This window comes from Puntigrus tetrazona, chromosome 18 (genome assembly GCF_018831695.1).
Source record: "Puntigrus tetrazona isolate hp1 chromosome 18, ASM1883169v1, whole genome shotgun sequence".
Classification (NCBI taxonomy): domain Eukaryota; kingdom Metazoa; phylum Chordata; class Actinopteri; order Cypriniformes; family Cyprinidae; genus Puntigrus; species Puntigrus tetrazona.
This window is the reverse complement of record NC_056716.1, coordinates 24,627,536-24,649,786: the sequence shown is the minus strand read 5'-3', so window position 1 is coordinate 24,649,786 and position 22,251 is coordinate 24,627,536. Positions and strand designations below refer to the sequence as shown.

Genomic DNA, 22,251 nt, shown 5'->3' with positions numbered 1-22,251 from the left:
ATATAGATATAATTATAGTTTTATATTTCTAAAGGTTTATTTTGTAAATATTTCAGAATTTTAGATGTCTATTTAAATTAATAACCACATATTGAACCTAAATACTAAATATTATACATTGACAATCATTTACTCAGATCAAACATACTTTAAAATGTGTTACATTTGTTCAGTCAATTCATCTTTCTATTTCTATTAAATGCAAATTTGATATTTTAGAGATTTGCACTAGTGGACTCCACTGTATTTGCGAGTCGTGTGTGTGTCTGTGTGTATAAACTAAGAAAAGACAGAAAGCAAGAAAGACAGGTAGATCAAAGGAATGAGAATGGAAAAGTAAGTAAGGAATAAGTGAGGACACAGAGATAGACCCAGCAGAGGTCAAGAGAAAGAAAGAGGGTGAGCGTGTGAGAGAGAAAGAGAGAGCACGTGCTGATATCTAGAAGAACAGGTGATATTTAAAGACTCACAGGGCAAAGCAGAACAAAGAAGCATATGAGTCATCTCCTCAACACACAGACACACACACTCTCACGGGTCATCTCAGCACCTTAACCTCTATAACAGATACTCAGGACCAGCCCTTTACAAACAAACACTTAGGAAAACCATAAACACACATGCACACGCAAATCACATGACATGTCACCACTATTATGCAAGATAATTCAGCTGATGGGTGAGACAGAGGTGAAATCAAAAGAGAAACTTCAGTGCTGCACAGTAAATACTGAACTATTCTTGAAGTCCTTCCCAATAATTACACTCAAATCAATTAAAAATTAAAGTATTTTAAAAATTTTAAATTTTACATGGCTGATATGCTGAATTTACATGGCTGAAATGCACACATTTCGTGGTTTGGTTGAATGATGTATATGATAAACTCTGGCCCTAAGAAGTATAACATACAGGGATACACCACCGCCAAATAAAAATGTTATTAATCACTTACCCCTATGGGGTTCCAAACCCATAAAAGATGCAAACTGCATATGTTATTCTGCATCAGCTTTTTGTTCAAATGAAAGCATAAAAATCTAAAAGTGTGTCTTGACTAACACAAAAGACTGTACGGAGTTTGTGTCAAGCGGATATTCTCCAAAATGGCGGCGCTACAGTGATAAGTCATTTGTTTTTTGTAAACAAAATAAAAATTTCTTGTTGCTTCATACCTTGCTGATTGACAGCAGATGGACTATTTTTGACAATGTGTTTCATAACTTTTTTGTTTTTGAAATATATTAAACCAATTGGAAAATATATTAAACCAATTGGCAACTGTGTAAAAAAAAAAAAACTAAGTTGAAAACCACTGTGTGTCCAAATTAATTTTCATTTTAAACATTATTACTTTAGATTTAATTATAAAGTTTTTGCAAGATTCCTTTTGTGACGCATTTAACTAGAAAAGGTTGCTATATTTAATGTTTTGTTTATTAAAAGGACATATATATTTCACGTGTGGCCTAAGTGTCCAGAAATCGTTAAAACTGTAGAAACGGTGACTTACCGTGGTGAGAACTAAAAGGGGAGTTAGGACAGCCTTCACTTAGGCAGTTCATAGACTCCTTTACATTCAACCTCTCTAAAAGAAACACCAAACAAATATACATGCGTTATATATATAGTTTTCGGTTAAAAATGTCCAAATCTACATTCATAGCGCATGGTTAATTCAAAAGTGAACAGGACTAAAATGTTTTAATAAACCATGTGTTGTATTCCAGTGCACGCGTGTGCATGTGTGCCCTTTCTGTCCCCAGTGCTTGTACAGTGATGTAGTGCACAGAGGAAGTGATTACATAAGGGAGTGTGGCCACTGCTGGGTTATGCAACAGGTGCCATGTGCTAGCAGGTCCTCTCTCACCTAAACACAGCTACAAGGCCATGTGTGTTTATACAAACACTCACACGCAAACTCTCATATGTTGACATGTGCACGAATGTACATGCTGAATACGGCACAGATGTGCTAATCTCTTTAAAAGAGTCATTTTAGTGCTCTTCATGCTAAGGTGTTTACACATATAATATGCAGGGTTGCCTATTAGCAGGGCATTTGGGATATATGAAACGAAGGACTAAAACCACAAGTTCTACAGATTAAGCGTCTGGAAAGATAGCAGACCAGAGCTTGACGGGGACACAATGTACACTTCGTGCTTACTTATAGCAGGGAGGCGGTCGACTTCCATGAGGAAGTCATCTTTAAAGAAGAGGAAGCCCACAATGGAGAAGAGGTAGACCAGGATGATAGCCAGAACAGCTGTGAGGAAGATGGAGCGGCCGTTCTTCGTCACGCTCCTCATCACGTTTAGGAGCGTTTCCTCTCTTCGCACAAGATCAAACAACTAGAGGAAGTAGAAAAGAGAAAGAGCAGGATATTAAAAAGACATGTCGAGTGCGAAATGAAATAACTATAAATAATGTATTTAAATTGTCACTGTTCTAAATCTGAAAAAAAATGATTCATTTAGCATCAGACTGATCAAAAGTGACAGCAAACACTTTTATACTACTACACAAATGTTATAAATAACGTTCTTTTGAACTTTTCATTTCTCATAGAACTAAATATTTTTGTGGAAAAGCTGTAAATTGTTTAAGCAGAACAACTGTTTTCAACCTTAATAAGAAGAAATTGTTCTTGAGCAACAAATCAGCATATTATGAACATTTCTAAAGAATGACGTGACTCTACAGATTGGATAAATGGAAGCTAAACATTCAGCTCTGCCATCACAGAAATAAACTACATTTTAAAATATAATAAAATAGAACAGTTATTTTAAATATTTTATAATATATCTGTGCTCTTTTTCTGTATTACATAATTGGTGAACATAAGAGTCTAATCAAAATAAAACTTGCAACACAAACATTTGAACGGGTAGTATATACACTTTACAGTAATAAAGATTATTTCTCTTTTTAGAGAATAATGGTCAATAAAATAAACAAGTTGTAATTAACCTCATGATTTTTGTCCAGTTTATAGAAGCAGGAATAAAACAAGTAAAATAAGACTCAATAAATGTATTAAATGACTGTGTAAACGTTTTAATTAATATCCAAAGCCATAAAAATACAAAAAAAAAAAATCTCTTAAAAGCAAGCTTCACTGGACTACACTTTTAACCTAAAAATGAATCATTCATTTCACTTATTGCTAAAAAATTGTACTGCAAAAGATGTGAAGTCTTACCAGGATACTGTAGAAAAACTCGTGTACGAACAGACCCAGCGTGCAAACGATGACGTAACTGACATGCAGAAGGAAGAAGACGTCCATGATAACTGCTTTGTAACCTCGTGTAAATGTGCCCTGGTTCCCCACAAAACTAACCAGGAACACGATTTTATTCAACAGCTGTGAAAACACATTAGAAGATAATGCTATAGTATTAGCATCCTTACGATCACATCAAAATATTCAACAGCCTTTAGTTAAAGCTGTCTTTTATGCACATATTAAATAAAATATTTGATTTGCAAGAAAAAAAAAAACTGAGAAAAGGGCTTCAAAACTTAATCACATATGGTAGTAAATGAAATTAAACAAAATGATAGCTGCACCTAACTACATAAAGTGTGCATAGTGGGAAAATAAATAAGACAAAACGATTTAATATTATTGGCTAACAAAAAAAAAGTAAGCGTGTCTAGCAGCTAGCCAGACATGGCCCGTCGCTGTGTGACATGCCCTCATCCTCAAAGCCCGAGCTCATTGAAAGAAAATACGTACGAGTTCACTTTTAGTGAGGATAAACAGTTTGTGGCGACCACTAGAAGACGTGGCAAGAGGCGTGTAGTATAACAGATCCCAGACTCCTAGAATCTGTTTCAGCACATGTCTCTGTTGGTTCTTCATGTGGTGCCATAATGGAGACGCCAGCTTGAGCAGACGCAAACAGACTGACACAACAGAGGGACGTGTCAGCAGTTTGAAGGCTGAAGCTCCAGTTGGCTGGGAGAGAGGCATGAAATCGGTCTCATTTTTTATCTGAACGCACATCAAGCACATCAGCCGCTTCTGTCATCGTAACTGACACTGATGCAAAATGGCAAGACTAGCTCCTCTTCTGCCATCTTTCATATTTAGCCAGATATCGAGCGGCTTCTCGTAATTAATCGGCATTAGCGATTAATCAGCGAACATGAGGTGTTAGCGGTTGGTCTTTTCTAATAGGAGTTCGGTTGGATTATACATTCAAAATACACTTTGACATTTAATCAATTCACGGACGCAGAGCGCTGACGAGCTAAATGAAGCGTGAATGGTTGATAATGAATTTGCCTTACGTTGGCGGCCCCCAGAAGCAGCAGTGTGGGTCCTAAGCCCAGCGTGTAAATAGAACGGAAGATGACGGTGACCAGGAACGCCAGGATCCCTCCACGCGGGGGAAGAACAAACAACGTGAAGGTGCTTACGACCACTGCTACCCACAGCAAAATAGACAAGAATGGTGGCAAGACACCTGAGAGAGAGAGAACAAAGAACAGCATGAAAATTTGGGGGGGAATTTTTCACTCAAGTGATGCATTTGCAGTTTAAATTATTCAGTTTTAATTGTTTAGATAAACTTGTTTTATTTATAAAATGTAATCAAATGAATACATAAAAAGTTAACCAAATGTATTGTAGTTTTTTTTATTGTATCGACCAATAAAATGCTTTTTATTTGTTGACTGTTTTCATTTTTATGGATTCTGGCCTGATTTCATAGACGGGGCTTAAATCAGGATTAGGCCATAGTTCAATTAGCACATTTAACTGGGGTGCATCTTAAGACATGTTTTAAGATTAGTCAGTGCAAGTTGAAACAGCTCAGATTTACATTTAGTCTAGGAATAGGCTTAAGCCTTATCTGTAAAATAGGGGTCTATGTTTGCTGATTTAATACAAAATGTAAAAAAAAAAAAAAAAAAAAAAGTGGTAATCAAATAAAATCAAAAACTTTTACAAATTTAAATCAAATAAGATTGTAACAATTCCTTTAATTATTTTGGTAAACAAATGCTTTATAAAAGGTTTTAAAGTTTCAATTTATGCATGGATTAAAAATAGTGGCATTCCTATAAAAACAGAATTTAAAAAAATGTATTATTATTACTAATAAAATGTACTATACAATATATATTTCGGTCATAATTATGTTATGATAAGTTAAACCAAACATTGGTAGATTTTAACGAAGACCTCAAATTTAAATAGCAGTTTTTCTGCAGTTTAATTCTAAGTGTATTATTAATCCAAATTTGGCAAATATTTTAAATTCCATATTATACAATACATTTCACTGTGACTGGATTCTGTGATTATGTCTGCATTTTCAAATGTGGAAACAATAGGGCCATAATTATGCATTTTTTTTAATATATCAAAACACAAAGCCATACCTTCATCTCCATCATCTCCAAATGGATAGAAAAGAGCGACAGCCAAGTTGATTAGCACAGCCAAGTTAAAGGAGATACTACCCCACAGAGATATATGTTTTGACACCCAGAAAAGTGGTGCATTATCTGCAAACACACAGCAATACATCAGCATAATGACTCTGACATAGGCTCGAACTGGTGATAAATTATTACACTCCTTTTTTGCACAAAGCAAAACAACCCACTTCTTATTTTCTTTTGCCACCTCATCTCATTGTAGAGGTCATCAAACTGCTGGAAGAAGTCATTGACCTTGCTGCCCTGGTCGTCTCGCTCTGTTGTAGTGAACACGCGCACTTTTGATTCTTCTGTTAAGTACTCGCAGATGTTAGGCACGGGAAACACAATCTGCTCCATCGTACGGTCATGGCGGACGATCTGAAATCAATCACGTGACATATTTTGATTTAAAACGACTGATAAAGGTGATAAGTAAAGGAGTCTTCAAAAGCCAATAAAAGGTGAAAATTAAATTAAAGAAACATAATTATCTTTGTAAGTTCTCAAACTGTCATACCTCTATCTGAGCGGTGTGGTTGGCATAGTATAGGAGCGCTGCTTCTCCTTCAATGGTAGGATCTGGGCCAGGTTTCAAACTCTGCTGGAGGTTTTTTCTGTGGCGTGCCAGCTGATCATCAAAAACACTCCAGTCAACGTGACATATTCAACAGATTCAGAATCAGAGCCCGATATCAGGGCATAACTTTTGGCCAGGTGGCCTCTCACTAGCCGATTCATCTAATATTGCCCATCAGAGGACATGTATGCATTACAGGAAAATTCTGTAGTTTGCGCTCAAAACCTTGACCATTTTACTCCAAGCTTACATTTCCCCCTCACCTCAATTTATGTGTTGCATTTAATCATTTGTGTGATTGAAATGTCGGAGGTGGAAATTACATTTCTGGAATAAAGTGACCTATTCAATGCAGCCTTGTTAAGGTTCATAGCTAGCATTTTATGCATGCTAAATATACAAGCAAAAGCAAGACTGACAGGAATGTAAATGACAGACAAAACCATTGTCATAAAAAAAAAAAAAAAAAAAAAACCTACTTAAAAAAATGTCATTATACAAATTAAAAGTGTATAATTTATCACCTTTAGTTGTATATTTAAAAAACCCTTAGACATTAAATACACATTTTTAGAAATATCTGACTAAAAATGCATATTACCATTTTTTTTTACACCATAACTGAAAATAATGCACTTAAAAACTAAAAAACTTTGTTCTTCATAAAAAAAAAAAACATAGAAATGAATAAGCACAGCTAAAAGTCAACCTCTGAGACTTCAAAGTGTTTGAAGTTGCACCAACACCCATTAATCTATTAGTGACACGTTGGTGACTTGGCTAACTCAAATCACATTAGCAATTTAGCAGTTTCAAAATGCCAATGCAACCCTTGGATGAGTCAATTCATAGGGGGGTCAGGACTGATCAATCTGATTACTTCAAAATCAAAACATTTTAAGAGCTACCCACGCAGAGGAACTCTGATGTTTATCTCGGTGACTGAATACCCGCAGCGATGTGGCCAAGATGCATTAGTGAGACAACAGCATCCAGAGACAACCTAATCAAAACAGCGCTCTGAAAATCATTTCCAACAGATGACGGATCAAAGGGCAACAAACGATCAATGACGCTCTGCAAGATCCAAGCAATTCATTTAAGTTAAGAGCTATATCGCAGTTCATACATACAGATGCCTACTTGGTCTATTGAATCAAACTAGTTACCTTTCTATTAAGCAACAAGTCTGAAAGGGAGGCGGATACTCTTTAACCTCCAAAAAGGACGCGTCCTGAGGCAAACAAGTAATCATTCCACACCCTCAGTGTCCCTTTATCACGTAATGGTCTTAATGCAGTAAACGGGACCGAGGATTTACATGCTTGCTTTCTCTCAGGCTGAAGGAGCACAAAAGATGTGCGCCACTTGAGACACCCAGAAGGTGAAATCACTTTGTCTCCTTATTGCCATCTAAGCCACATTCGCTCCAAAAATGTTCACAGTGTCCTATTCATTTCAGATCAAAGCTAACATCGGGAATCTGTTTATACGAGCTGGAAGAGAGCAAGGCATGCAATAGAGAACTAAACTGACACCAAATAATGTCATTTAGTTTGTCATGTACCAAGTAAACACAGGAGGATCTTGTGTTTGGAAGCCGTTTTTTTAAGCACTGGAGCTAACACAGCCTAAAGCAACCATGTCAACAGTGCTGAGCAAATAAAAAGAAATTAAAACCGCAAAAGGAGAAAAAGGACACGGGAATGTCAAAACCATCTACAGTATCATCATTCAGTTTAACTTTCTGAGAGGAAAAGTACATTTACGCAATCAAAGAAAGATTATGAAGCTTTTTCGAAAAATAATTCACCTGTAACACCAAAACCAGTCATATTTTGAGGGGTTTTTTTTTGTTTGTTTGTTTTTATGATGTTGCCATGAAGTTGCTCGAGTATTTTGGGTGGAACTTAGCAAATTCTAATTATGACGGTATTATTTAAAACTAAATATAAGTAATTAATAATAATTGTTCAATTGGTGTTTAAGCATTTCTTAATTTCATTCTGTTTATTTATTTTTTTCCACTCTCAGCGAGATGAGAAGATAAGGACTTCTTTGGACTCCCTCTCCTTCTCCGTATGACTCTTATGTCCTCAGGCCCAACTTGTTTTCTACAAGTTATAAACTACACAGCAAAATGAGACTGACAAACATTGTGCAGATGGTCCAAGTGAGGCAAAAGCTCCCCAACCAGATCATACAGCCATAGGCCAAAGTTTCTCAAGCCATAAAATAGCCAGAGGGTCTGAGTAGTCAAGAAGTCTTGAATTTTAAACAAAAATCTCACTGAAAACTATGGTAAGAGCCACGAGATACATAATTTCGTAAAAGCTAACAGTGGGAGAACTACTGTATGCTCATCTGAACTTTCTTTCAGTCATGTGTGTGAGAGTGTTTGTAAAAACACAGATAGACGAACACCTGAAGTTTTGTCATTATGAAAGTAGCAAGTTAGACAGAAATAAACTGTCTGGCAGATGGCTGAGCCTGTCAAGAAAGCGTGTAGAAGTGAAAATGAAGACTGAAACTGAGAAATGCACAACTGGCTTGAGGATTTCCTCACATGAGACATTACCTCTTCCTTAAAAATGAATGTAATTAATAGTACTCATTAATAACAGTATATGACGCTGGATTGTTTTCTTTCCTTAAAAGGAATCAGATTTTTTTTTCCAGCTTTATAATTAAATATCTTACTATACTAGATATTTTATTTAGTTTACATTGCATTTTGGAATAACAATGTCATTTTCATTACTACAAGTACTTAACAACAACACTTTTCAGGAAGAAATAACACTTTCTGCTATATCCCTATTCAGTAATTCTTTCTCATCAAGACATAAGCTTTTCTCAGCATATTCTCAGTTTATCAGACATCCTGCATCCAGAGAGTCTGTGTTTTTCTGTCACCAATTGGACAAAAATCTCTGACCAAATTACCTACACATAGACCAAGTTAGGATTCACGATTGAATCACAGTGTTTTGCAGTGAGCGTTTAAATCTTACCTGATGGGCCAGGATGTAGATGTTGTGGCCAACATCTTTAGGTCTGATTTGATCTAATGTCTCTTGATCAATCTCACTCTCTTCTCCTTGAACGTAAGCCTCCTTGATCACGTCAATCTATAGATGTGACGCCAGAGCACTTTAATTATGTCAAAGAACAGGCATGTTTTGGCTGATAAGAGATGATCTAAACTCTAAACTATACACACAACAGCAGTACTGCAGTATAATACCGATTAGCTCACCAGTTCATTTGGTCTCATCTTATACAGGATCTTCTCTGCATTTTCGCTGTCATGACGACTTTCCATGATGGCCAGAAGAAGTTCAGATGCATTGTTCTGATTTTTCATGGTAAAGACAAGAGCATTTTTTAACTGAAATTACTGTGAAGTACAAAATATTCACATATTTTCCTCCTGGAGATAAATGTGCATATGCTTTTACATGCCAAATCAAAAAATTTGAAATGCTTCAGAACATTCTGTTCTCTGTAAAATTGCATTATACATCAAGTGCTTTCTTATTCAAACTACACGAGTGACTGCAACAAACAAGTACCTTCAACTCCAGCACAAGGTCAAGTCGGTTCTTCCCCAGTGGATCAATTGGATTCACAATAAGAGCGATGATGATGTCAATGCCGTTTGACTCATGCCTGGCGATGCATGACTGCGGAGGAGGAAATACACAAATCTATGATCCAAAACAAAGTCTTATATATAGAAAATACTTATTTTTGCATAATTATTAATAAAGCTAGAGGTATGCTCAGATATGATACCAATTGTAAAGCATTATCCTCATGGATGTTTGATACCTGGTTACCATGGGCTGGTCTTAAAACCTGGTTACCATAAATGAGTATGTATATTACATGTTATTACAGTATTTTTAAAAATATATTAAACAGATTTTATTTTTATATTTTCATTTTAAGTTTTAACAATTATTTATTTAATGCTTTTGTCATTAAATAAATCTAAATATTTATATTTAGTTTTAATTTATATTTGTTTTAATATTTTTAGCACTACAGTTTAAACTTATTTTGTTTCTTTTTTACATTTTAAATCAAATATTTACATTTTATTTCACTTTTACTTCTACAATTTTCAATAGTCTCAGACAAAACTCCAGCACTGTATATCATTAGATTAAAATGACTTATTTTTACGTAATAATTAATAAGTATGAATGAATGATGAGTTTAAGTGTATAGTAAGAAAAAAAAACAAAAAAACCTAACATTAACTATGACACAATTTATGTGACCACCTTGACTACATTTAAGTTAATGTATTAATTAAGACTCTGAGTACACATGAACTCATGCCAGAGTTAAGGTTCTTGATTAGTACATGCTTTAACTCATCATTACCTCGTACTTAAAGGTATTAGTACATGATTATTCATGTACTGTTACCCTTAGATTCAGTTTTCCATGTGCAAAAAGATTTGTCCCCATTTTTCAAAAAAAAAAAAAAAGCGCCGTTTCAATACCTGGTTTTCGTGGCAAGGACCCTGGCAGTACTCTGTGATGGTCTCTAGTGTCTGTTTGACCAGGTCCACATTCCTCTCATTAATGTAGAGTCCCAGCAGCCCCAGTCCTCCCGTCGTACTGCCACAGATACAATCAAGAAACTGCAGCGTCTCACAGACCAGATTATAATTGGTTTTGTTGTTCTGATCTCGCAGAAAGTTCTGTATACAAGAGAACAGAAAGATTTGGACTAACAACACAAGTCAAGTCCTGAGTGGCAGTAATTGGTATCTCTATTCAGACAGACTCGTCCATACTAGGTCGGGGGTCTCTTGAGATTTTGATCTCCACAGCAAAAAATGTTTTACTCTTTAAAACATCAAGGTGCTTTTTCTTCTCACAATGAAAAAAAAACCCACTCATTTAAAGCTCTCTGATTTGCTGACACGGTGAAGGCAGCATTACTGCATTTGACTTCTAAGAACACCGTGTACCTATTCACACTGCCATGTTAAACACAAGTAATGCGCTAAAATGATTCATAGCCGAAACAAATGATGCTGAACAAAATTGGACCAGTAAAAAAGATTTGCATCACCTGCAAGTCCCTGTTATGGTTCTCACAGAGCAGCTGAAGGAAGCGTAGGATGGGTTTCATGATGGTGATGGCCTGGCTCATCTGGGTCTCCTCCACCACCTCCTCCATCCCGTCCACTCCTGATCCCATCGACTCCATCTCAGGGTCCACTTCCCGTCGAAAGATGCTGTAGGCTTTGGAGGTGACTGATGAGGCATCTTTAAGCTGACCCTAATGTCTTCTCTGAGGTGCAAGGAGTCTCGGACTTTACAAGAGAATTAAGATTTTTAAACTGTTATCAGTGATCAGTGGTTTTTAGCATTATTTACATTTACATGACATTTAGAAGATACTTTTATTCAAAGAGACTTACAAATGAGAACAATACAAGTATCTATAACAAGTCTCAGTTACCTTTACGTAATGCAAACAGCAAGTTTTTTTTTTATTCTATAAAAATAAAAACAGAACAGAAAAAGATTTGAGTAAGCTAGTGTTACAGGGCTTTCGCTTTTTGTTAACGGTACAATAAATAAAAAGAATAGATAGAACAGAAAAAGGACAGAGAAGCTAAAGTTATGTTTTTAAATAATTTGATACAATTATAAAAATAAAATAAGATTGGAAAAAGACAAAAAGGGTTTTAAATAAAATAGTTCTTTATAATTATTTATAATAATTTATTAGAAAATAAAATTAGAAATTTGCATTAGCTTTTATATTATCGTTTTTCATTTTCGTTTTTTTGTGTGCTTTTGTTATTTATTTTTTTACACAGTATCTTTCTATTTTGCTTTAATGCATATTTTAAGGCCCCAATATACTTCAAACGAAATTGAAGAATAAACTGAAATGACATACTTTTTTAACAAAAACAGGCCAAAATGAAATTCGTTTTGGTAGTTCAAATCGGCTCACAAACTTTTTGTGGAGATCGTTTTGACTCCTAAACACCATTGGTCTGAGACGGTTACGCAATTGATGAGTGTATTTTGAAACTCCACTTTCTTTGTTATGCAAAAAGCAACAGAGAAACATCACATGCAAGTTTTCCAAAGCCATTAAAAGAATGAAAATAAAGGTAGCAAGCAAATAAATATTACACCGTACTGCTGTTGCTGTTCTTCTTCTTTCAAAGAGAATTTAAAAAGGTATATAATAACTATACCCACCTCCCGAATGTTTAGAAACAGTACACTGTAACTCAAGCTTTTTGAAATCCTTTTTGCCCTCAAACTAACTTTACGGTTTTATTTTTTGTAATTATAGTACTGCATGAAATGAATGTACGAAATGTAAACTAACATTTATGAACATTTGCAGTACACAAAAAAAACTGCACGGCTGACAAAATACATTTAGGTACAGTAATATCACACAATCAAGAGCTGTGATTCAGTCATAAGCACAATATTTATAATTGCATTCATACAATAACATGAGGGTAATATTCAGCCACTTATACTTTAGACAATATTGAAATGATGTCAACGGTTTCAAACAAAGCCAAAGGAAAATTAATGGTTGCAGGTCTCCAATCAACACACATTAATAATGTTTGTGAATTAATTAGTGGTTGGTTTGTTAAATGATTCATTGTGGTTTGCTGTTAAACAAATCAGTATTTTTGAATCAAATCAAATGATTCACCAGGTAATGAATCATGTTCAATAAATCAGTTAAGGGAATGAATTAACGAATCACTCAAAAACTGTCACTTGTTGCCACTTAAAGCCCTATAACGATTGACTATAGTTGCAACTGCAACTATTTTCCTTCAAATAAATCATACATTTTTATACAATGTACTGACTGAGTCATATTCTACAGCGTTCTAGAGAACTGATAAACTAAAATTTTACTTTAAGTCACCCACAGCACGTTGCAGTTACTGATAAAGAAAAAACATTTGTATTTGTTTTTGAATTTATATTTAGGCACATTTGAACCTTATTCAAAACTTAGCTGTCGACAATATTTCTCTATTAAATGATCATGTCTTGAGCGCTACAGTGCTCGACACACTAAACAAACTTGAAATGTTTTCTTGGAGAAAAAAAAAAAAAAAAAAAAAAGTGTTAAAAAGAACACTGCTTTTTAACAGCAGGCCTTTAATAAAGTGCCAGTGACCCCTCACATGATGCAGCAGTTGAAACAGGGACAGACGCTATTCATATGCCTGATAGTCTCTTCATTTACACTGCCTCAGGACAGAACTGCACTCACATGAACAGCTATGCATTAAGGCACACTTGTTTGTGATAAACGGGCTATTCAGGGAACCAATGACATACTTCTAGTTCAGACGCAGCATATCATTAGAGAGTCTAGGACGCTTTTTTTTTAAGATTAAGGATGATAAAGCAGAACATTGCAATTAGGACACGTCTCTATTTTCAGCAAGAGACTGAAAGAGTGACTTCTAATGGTTTATTTTTAGACTTTAAGACATCACACCTGGTTTGCGGTCTTTTGGGGCCTTCCTTCATTAGAGATACATTTCCAACAAAGCACCAGAATCAGTCAAAATAAAATGTTTATTTTATTTTCCACCTATTTCACTTAGTCCAAAAAGGCATATCAATCCCGTCTATAGTTAGCTGCCAGATTTTTAATCATTGTACATCCAGCTCAGATAATACCGAACACGTTTCCATGGTAACTTCTCAATCTTTTCAATCACATCTTTTATCAACCTTGTGTTCAAACACACAAAAAAATTGGATACAAGTCACATTATTTCAATACGAAGGTGATCATCTAAAAACAACTGGAGAAACATTTCCAGGTGAATTTCGCCACGGTCAAATTCCAAAATGAAAATGGGGAAAAATTTGTTTAATTATATTGCATTCTCATTAGAAAAAAAACAAGAAAAAAGAAGGCAAATGTTAAATTATAATAATAAAATTGAAAATAAATGTGCACACACTAAAACTTAAGTTTTAGAGATGGCTCATCTGAACACCTCTTATTGGCCACTGCATTCAAAAGATCAATAGACTCACGTGTGATAGGTTATATTGCACAACACTGAGAAAAAAAAAAAAACGAGTAAAAAGAGTCACAGTGCAGATCTAAACTTAATGTAGAAGTCAACACTTCTAATTTCAGTAATAATAGATTTAGTTTACCTGTGCAGCGACATTATCGTTTAGAAACCGAGGATATCGTGGATATTGCATTACTGACAATAACTAAGAACAACCATGGATGAGCCATTATTTAAATTTGGAACTTTTGAGATGATGTACGTACAGAGCCGCATGAAATATATATCACACTGTGCAAGTGTTTTTGGATATTACCAAAATCTTACACACTCTGCCTTTTAATTATTATTGTTTATATAGTTTTTTTTGTTATCAGGGTTAAATACGATGAAACATTTCTATTCCTTTTATAATAAGATTCACTATACTTTCTGAGAGGAAGGAGATGTATACCTTTTTTATGTCTGATGCCAGAGCCCTCACCCTCCTCCTCTCTCTTCCTGCAGCTGAGCTCGAACATGTTGACTGACACACTGGAGCGGATCTCTTTCTGCGCCAACTCCATTCGATCATAAAAGACCTTGAAGAACTTCTCAGACTTCTTCTGTTTGTGCAGCTGATGGTGGAAAGAGTTCTGTAGGGAGACATGCGGAAAATTACATCACTTAAATCTTTCAGATGTCTGTGGTGAATGTGTGTACCGTTGATACCTGAATCTGTGTATTTCCTCCTCTCAGGAGTGCAATGCCCAGTAAAATGCTCTCCTCAAAGATACGGTCGTTCTTAGTGCTGACGATGAGGTCGATGACCAGCTCGGACGCTCCGACGTTGTCCAGAGCACACTGGATGTCTATTACGCTAGTGCCTGGCTTATCGGAGTCCTGTCCTGGAGAACCACCTTTGTACACACACAGAGAACACCGTTTAGCCAGGTATGAGAGGAGCAGAGGTTGGGGCGAGAGGATGTATAGGATGGTGAGCAAACAGTGCTGATGGTCATTTGCAAGACGAACCTCCAGCGGAAGAGCTGTTCCCGCTGCTGTACTCCAGTGCTTTGGCGTGGGGCCACTGGTTGCCAAAGTAGTGTGTGAGGAGACTTTTTCTCAGTGTGTTACCCTGAGGAAACCAGAGAGGAATTCAGTTGAGTATATATATATTTATATGATAAATAAAAAAAAACAACAAAAAAACAACATGTATAAATAATAATTAATATAATATATAAATAATATAAAGTTTATAAAAACAAACTTTTTGTTCAAAGACTGCAGAAAATACTTTTTTCAAGAACATTTCATTGTTCAAGACTGAATAAATGGCTGCTGAAAATTTTGCTTTTGCATTACAGGAATTAATTCAATTTTAAAATAGATTTTAAGTTGCATATTTCATTTTAATTAACGTAACACAACTTCCTTTTTTTGATCGAATAAATTTAGTCTTGGTGAGCATAAAAGACTTCTTCCTATAATACTTAAAGATTATAAAAAATAAATAATGGCATATAAAAAATATTTGATATGCCATTGAGACCATATTAGGAAATTGACATTTCATTTATTTGCCACAACGTAGTTTCTGTTGTTTAAACCCACACTGTAAAAACTTACACTTCTTAAGTTTGCTCAACATTTTGTTATTTATTTATTTTTTTTAAGTGCTGTAAAACTCAAAAGTTGATAGAACTTAACGGTTTAAGACAACCGGCTTAAGCAGATCTTGTTTTCTAACAAAATGTTGGGGAAAAAAAAAAATTCCTACAAATATAAACTGACAAAACTCAAAAATCTGATGAAGCTGCTTGTCTTAAACTTTTAAAGTTTCCTAAAATATATATATTAAAAATATATGTTATAATGCAGTGGTAGTCTGAAAGCAGAAAATTACCACTGAAAATAATCATTTTAAATAAACACAAAATATATATATTCCTTTTTTTAAACAATCTAGTGCTAACAATCATTGCGAACTGTGTGAAGTGGGGAGTACTTCATTTCCTGTCCGTTTTGATTCTCTTCACACTTCTGAGTGTTTTCCATCCAACTGTGCGGGATAAAAACACACGCTCACATGGGAGAACTTTTACATAACTAGTATAAACTGTAGTAATTGCTGTAATTATGCCAGAAGTGTAGCGAAACCTCGGGGAGGCTGAGGGTGAGACGGTGAGAGCTGAAGGTAGAGAGCAGACGGCTGCCTTGAAAATCTGCTTCCCAGTGGGAGAGAAACTGAACGTGTGAAAAAGGCAGAGGGTGGGGGGGAGAGTGGCTGGCATAGAGAGCGAGAGAGATAGATGAACACAGAGAGAGAGAGAGCGAGAGTTATGTAACACCTGGTGGCGGCTTGCTGAGAGATCACGAGGAAGACACGGTAGAGGGAACGGGATGGTACTGATAGTCTCTCCCTTCTTCTGTCTACTGGCTGAATGTTCTTTCTTTTCTTTGTATCCTTCCTGTCTGTCTTATTTTCTTGTTTCTATACATCTGCCTAGGGATAGTTCCAGCAATTTTTTAGATCGAGAGAGAAAGACGCAGTCAGTGTTTGGGATTGACAAACGTATTCACCAACAGGTGTGACTCTCCAATTGTCCTGTTCATTTGACTGCTCGCAAGAGCTGGTTAAACAGCATTTGTGTGAAAGAATAGCGAAGTCAAGCACCTCTTGCAAAGGCTGTAATTAACAGCTGTAACTATAGTGAGTCACTAAAAGAAATATCAAAGACGGCCACTTTTATTACACCAAAATGTCTTCGCAACTGACCTGACATTTCATGAAGGACTCTATAATAATAAAAAAAAGAAAATTAAATAGAGACATAAAACGATACAATACATATAAAAAGAAAAGCAATTAAAATCAAACATTCAGAAAATAAATTATGGCATAAATAAATAAAAAGGGAATATAAAAAATACATAAGTAATAAAATGGTTCAAATAAAAATAAATGAATTTTTTTTTTTATTAATTTAAAAATAAAAATAAAACCAAATAATTAAAACTATTTTAAAATGGCATAAAATAAAATGTTGGGATCGCCAAATGTTAGTTTCCTCCTAAATATTAACTTGCATTATTTCCCTTTTGCAACAAATAGATTTAAATATTGACAACTCAAACTGCACAATACATTTGACCAATTTTATCCATTTAGCTGCCAGAATGACCGTGTTCATCCTGCAAACACCTGCAACCGACTATTTAATAGAAAATAACTGCTCATGAACACCCTGTGGATGGCCAGGAAAGGAGAAAGGTGGTGGACAGACCATGACATTTCACTGACTTCACCCTTCCACACTGTGTCACCCAAGAGGATAATGAAACCCAGGGTGGCCGTGTGGCCCTGCATGCGCCGACACAAGAGTGACAAACTGCCACAGAGAGAAGACACTTTTCTCTCTCACTCTGACAAGCACGTGTTGTTGCTGTTCCCACTCTCTCAGTAAACACTCATCAGCAGTCAGCACAGACTGTGTCTGCTTCCACTGTCTGGACGAGCCGTCACACACGCACACACACCACACACACACACACACACACACACACACACACACACACATACACAGAAAGCAGGTGAACGTTCTCTATTAAAGAAACAGCTCATCCAAAAATGAAAATCCTGTCAACATTTACTCACCCTCATGCTGGTTTCAAACATGCATGACTTTTTCTTCTGCAGAACATGAAAGAAATTTGCTAAACAAACCATTTTGGCGACCATCGACTTCCACTGTCCAGTACATTTAAGAAAACGGATACGGAGACTTTTTTTTTCAAAATATCAGAAGGTTCGGACCGACATGTACGTAACTAAATGATCTACTTTTTATGTTTCAGAAACCCTAATAATTAACCCAATTTGCCCATATTCATGATGTCATATTTTATGCTCCTGTTCACTGTAATTGGACATGCTTTCCTAGAAGCTGCTCTCTTTCCTACAAAACCAGCTGTAATGGGGGAGTTTAGTGTCTCCTGATGCTGCAGTCTTTCTTGCACTTTTGCGGAGGACTTGATGGGAAGACCGAGGAGAAAAGTGAGAGATGAAGGTAGCATTGCCAGTCTGACTCATCCGTCTGCTGCTGCATGGCACAGGGGAAGGGAAAAAAAAAAACCTGAGCAGGTGAAGTGAGGACGAGAGAGAGAGAGAGAGAGAGAGAGAGAGAGAGAGAGAGAGAGAGAGAGAGAGAGAGAGAGAGAGAGAGAGAGAGAGAGAGAGAGAGAGAGAGAGAGAGAGAGAGAGAGAGAGAGAGAGGAGATAGAGTGAGAAAAAGGAGGGGTGAGGGAAAGATGGAGGGATAGATAGAGCAGTGGAGAGGAAAACACAGACAGGCTGACTTGTTTTAAAATGTGCACGGGCACGCCACACTGCGGCTGGCCTGGCTAAGCCTGGGATGCTCCAGCAAGCTTCAAAAAAAAGCCCTCTGCTGCTGTATGCAGGTATCCGAGGACTCAGGATGGAGGGATCTAGAGAATGAGAGAGAGACACAGCAAAAGGGAGGGGTGCTCTGCTCTGCTGGACTCATCAAGTCATCAGTCTTAGGCCTCAAGGCACATCCCTGGGTCATATCGCCTACCGTTACAACACATGGGGCTCCGCTCTAAGGTTACAGCTGCCAGGCTTTCTTCTCCAACATTTAGATGCGTTCAAAAATTAAGTAGTCGGGGGAAAAACTATATAAATTATATACAAAATATGGCAAAATGTATATATGTATACACACCATGTGCGTTCCAGTCCTCTACTCGCTCTACTGTCCAGTCCTGATGTAACTTTAAAATGTAACTTTACATAAAATGATATGTGCTTTATAAGGGCTAATAAACAGCCAATATGTTAAAAAAGGCATGCCATTAAGCAACTAGTTAATAACGAGAATTCGTCCCTGTACTTAAAAAAAAAAAAAAAAAAAAAAAAAAAAAAAAAAGTAATAGTAATAATTTATTTATTGACTAAATTGCTCAAAGGTGACGGTAAACTTTTTTTAGTAGTACACATTTTATAGTACAAAAAATATTTAAAATAATTTTTTCCCCATCAAAGAGTCCAGAGGGTGATCAAATTTTATTATTAAAGTCTATAAGAGGTGAGGGGTATGACTTCCCTGCTGATTTAAGCCAGAGAACTAATTTTGTGTGTTAACCATTGAAGCGGTTGTTCGAACATTTCACACAACACAAACGGCCTTCAAAACAACTTCATTTGCTCTTTAAAATTAATGGACTGAAACTTTTCTACGATGCACTCTCATTTTTAAGAGCAGAGGGAGGAAAGAGACTTTGGGTGGAACAGATTTATGGAAGAGAAAGAGTGTGAGAGAAAAATCAATACACCTAAAATCTCGGCAGGCAGTCTAGACATGAACACCATGACCACATCTCGATTTGAGTCGAGATCTTGCATAATAGAAACCAGGGAAGAGAGTGGAAAAAGAATAAAAGATAGACACTAGTTAATTTATTAAGGGATAGCTCACTCAGAAATTATGAATGATTCACTTTTATAATGCTTTTTTGAAGCTTTTTTTATAATGCCTTTTATGAAGCTTAAAAACATCATAGAATGTAAAAGATCCATTATATTTAAATCAATTAAAACCGTTTCATAAATGTAAATGAAATTAAATAAAAACTAATTCATGAGTTTATTATTTAGATCTGGACACCTTGCATCATAACCACCAATCACACATTTCAGTTGAGTTTATGAATGCAATGGCCAATCAGAACTCGCGCTAGACTAAAGTTACATCCTTTTACTTTATGCAATGTATTTAAATTAATCCTAGTTTATGTGTTTCTACTAATATAACCTGATATTCTACAGGCTATAGTTTTGTAAAGTGAAAAAAAAAAAAGAAACTTTATCTGAAATGCTTCAATCGAACCAAGGGACATTTATTAACTATAAAAATGTCCTTACAAAAAGGTTAAAAAGTGTCACTGGAAGTCAATTAAGGGGGGCAAGCATTGTACACAAATATGTACACAATGCAGCACTGAGCTCACGAAGACTGCTTTATCTGGCATTACAGGCATGATGAAACAAAAATGAGACCAATCGCCGCAGATTAGTGTCATACAAAGGAGGGGTTTGGACAAATTAAATCATTGAGCGATTCGATTGGTAGTTGCTAAGCAAGTAAGGTAAAAATAAATGTATATTAGAAGACAAAGAACATGTTTTTTGACCTTGTTTGCATGTCAATTTAAAGTACATTTTCCAATCATGTATGAAAGTATTTTACGCTTTATATTAAGTCTTTGGAAGCCAAATTGCAAGTTGTTTTTCACTTAACAGCTCTCACTATTCATGAGAGTGGAACAAATCATTCTTTTGAGTCGGATCATTTCATTAAATCTGTTTAACAAAACTGATCTGAATGATGCACTCCTTTTGCGATTCTATACAGTCTTCATAAAGCATTCGTTTTCTTTTAAGCAAATTTCAACATCTTGATCATAAGCCACATTTGCATTGGTTCTGGCCTTGATACCTAAAAGTACTCTCCAATATCAATCTCCCCTAGCATTTATCTTCTCATAGTCAGGAGGACAAGGGGGAGTCTCTAAGTCCGGGTTCCTGTAAGCATCCGCCCAGTCCAGTGGCCTGACCGCTGCGCGATTGGTCCAGAGGTCCCTTGTGACCTGCTCTCAGAGGTAGCAGTGTTCAATGTGGCTCTCCTCATGAACGGTGCCACAAGCAGGAAAACAAATTAGCCTTGCATGTGAGAGCAATTGGAGAGATTGTTGATTTGCAGGCAGGGCCAAGACAAACAGCAGCGAGGACGTAAACAACCATTCCTGAAGATGACTGACCCTGGTGTCGTTCGGAAGTGGGGCATGTGATCGCCTAACGTCCTTAGGGGCACAAGACGTGTTTGTGATATGCTGACCCTGGATGCTTGGGCCTTGATTTCAGACAGACCTGAACACTCATAGCCCACCGAAGTGAGCATTTACGCACAAATAACATTACACAACAGATGCTGAGTCTCATGCACAATTAATTTTCATGATGTATCCACCTAAATCTATCAAAATGTACAAGCAAAGGGCTGATAAACAGCCAACATTAATAACATCTGTTCCACAGCCTTCCACTGAGGCGGTTATAAAAAAAAAATAATGGAAAGAAATATCAATTTGTATCTCGATTCTTGGATGTATGGAAAGATTGTTGATTTGCAGGCAAGGTCAAGACTTTCTCTCTTTAATGATAATGTATTCTAAATAGACATTAACATATAGTTGGTCTACTCTTTATGGCTATATTAGCTCAATCCAATCATCTAGAAAGGCCTTTCACAAGTGTTTCTGTGGGTATTTCTGGGCATTCGTGAGGTCAGGCACTGATGTTGGACAAGAAGGCCTGGCTCACAGTTTCTGCACAAGTTCATCACAAACATGTTTGATGGGGTTGAGGTCAGGGCTCTATGAGGCCAGTCAGTTTCTTTCACACCAAACTCGTCCAACAATGTCTTTATTGACCTTTCTTTGTTTACTAGAGCACAACTAGCTGGAATAGAAAAAGGCCTTCTCAAAATGTTGGAAGCATAAGTCCAAATGTCCAAAAGAAGTCCAAAATGTCTCAGCAATCCCTGAAAAATAGCCCTACAACAGTTACAGATTGCACAATGTAGTCAGGCAGGTAACGTTCTCCTGGCATCTGCCAAACCCGGACTTAGCCATCAGACTGCCAAAGAAAGATTTGTCACTGCAACATGTTTTCACTGCTCTGGAGTCCAGTGGCAACAAGCTTTACAAAACTCCATCTGACGCCTGGCATTTTACTTCACTGTTTCACAAATAAACCGCATGTCTAGATTTTTTTAAATATATTTTTTTAAATATATTGCACACGCTCAAGGTTTTATTTTATTCATGTGAACTATGGTTTAAATTTGAAATAAATAACTTTTCCAGTTTATACATATTACTGCTGGGCAATAATTAATCGCTTCTAAAAAAGGTTTGTTTAATAATAATAATAATAATAATAATAATAATAATAATATATGCGTCTTAGTGTACACTAAGATTTTTTATGCATTTTTATGCATATATAAATACACACACATGCATGTATACGTTTAAGAATTTTTTTAAATATTTAATATATTTTTAATAATTTAAACGAATTATATATATATGTGTGTG

The 22,251-nt window shown here is 36.0% G+C and overlaps 1 protein-coding gene across 1 annotated transcript in view; it reads right to left on the bottom strand.

Annotated features, from left to right (window-relative positions):
• LOC122362645 (inositol 1,4,5-trisphosphate receptor type 2-like) overlaps nucleotides 1-22,251 on the bottom strand; it is a 69,048-nt gene that overhangs the window by 10,164 nt on the left and 36,633 nt on the right. The window contains 16 exon segments of the mRNA XM_043264189.1: nucleotides 1,514-1,588; nucleotides 2,171-2,354; nucleotides 3,209-3,373; nucleotides 4,306-4,481; nucleotides 5,404-5,529; nucleotides 5,631-5,823; nucleotides 5,963-6,073; nucleotides 9,037-9,153; nucleotides 9,282-9,377; nucleotides 9,598-9,708; nucleotides 10,540-10,740; nucleotides 11,118-11,329; nucleotides 11,332-11,361; nucleotides 14,543-14,723; nucleotides 14,800-14,987; nucleotides 15,103-15,205. Coding sequence (XP_043120124.1) covers nucleotides 1,514-1,588; nucleotides 2,171-2,354; nucleotides 3,209-3,373; nucleotides 4,306-4,481; nucleotides 5,404-5,529; nucleotides 5,631-5,823; nucleotides 5,963-6,073; nucleotides 9,037-9,153; nucleotides 9,282-9,377; nucleotides 9,598-9,708; nucleotides 10,540-10,740; nucleotides 11,118-11,329; nucleotides 11,332-11,361; nucleotides 14,543-14,723; nucleotides 14,800-14,987; nucleotides 15,103-15,205 — 2,269 coding nt within the window.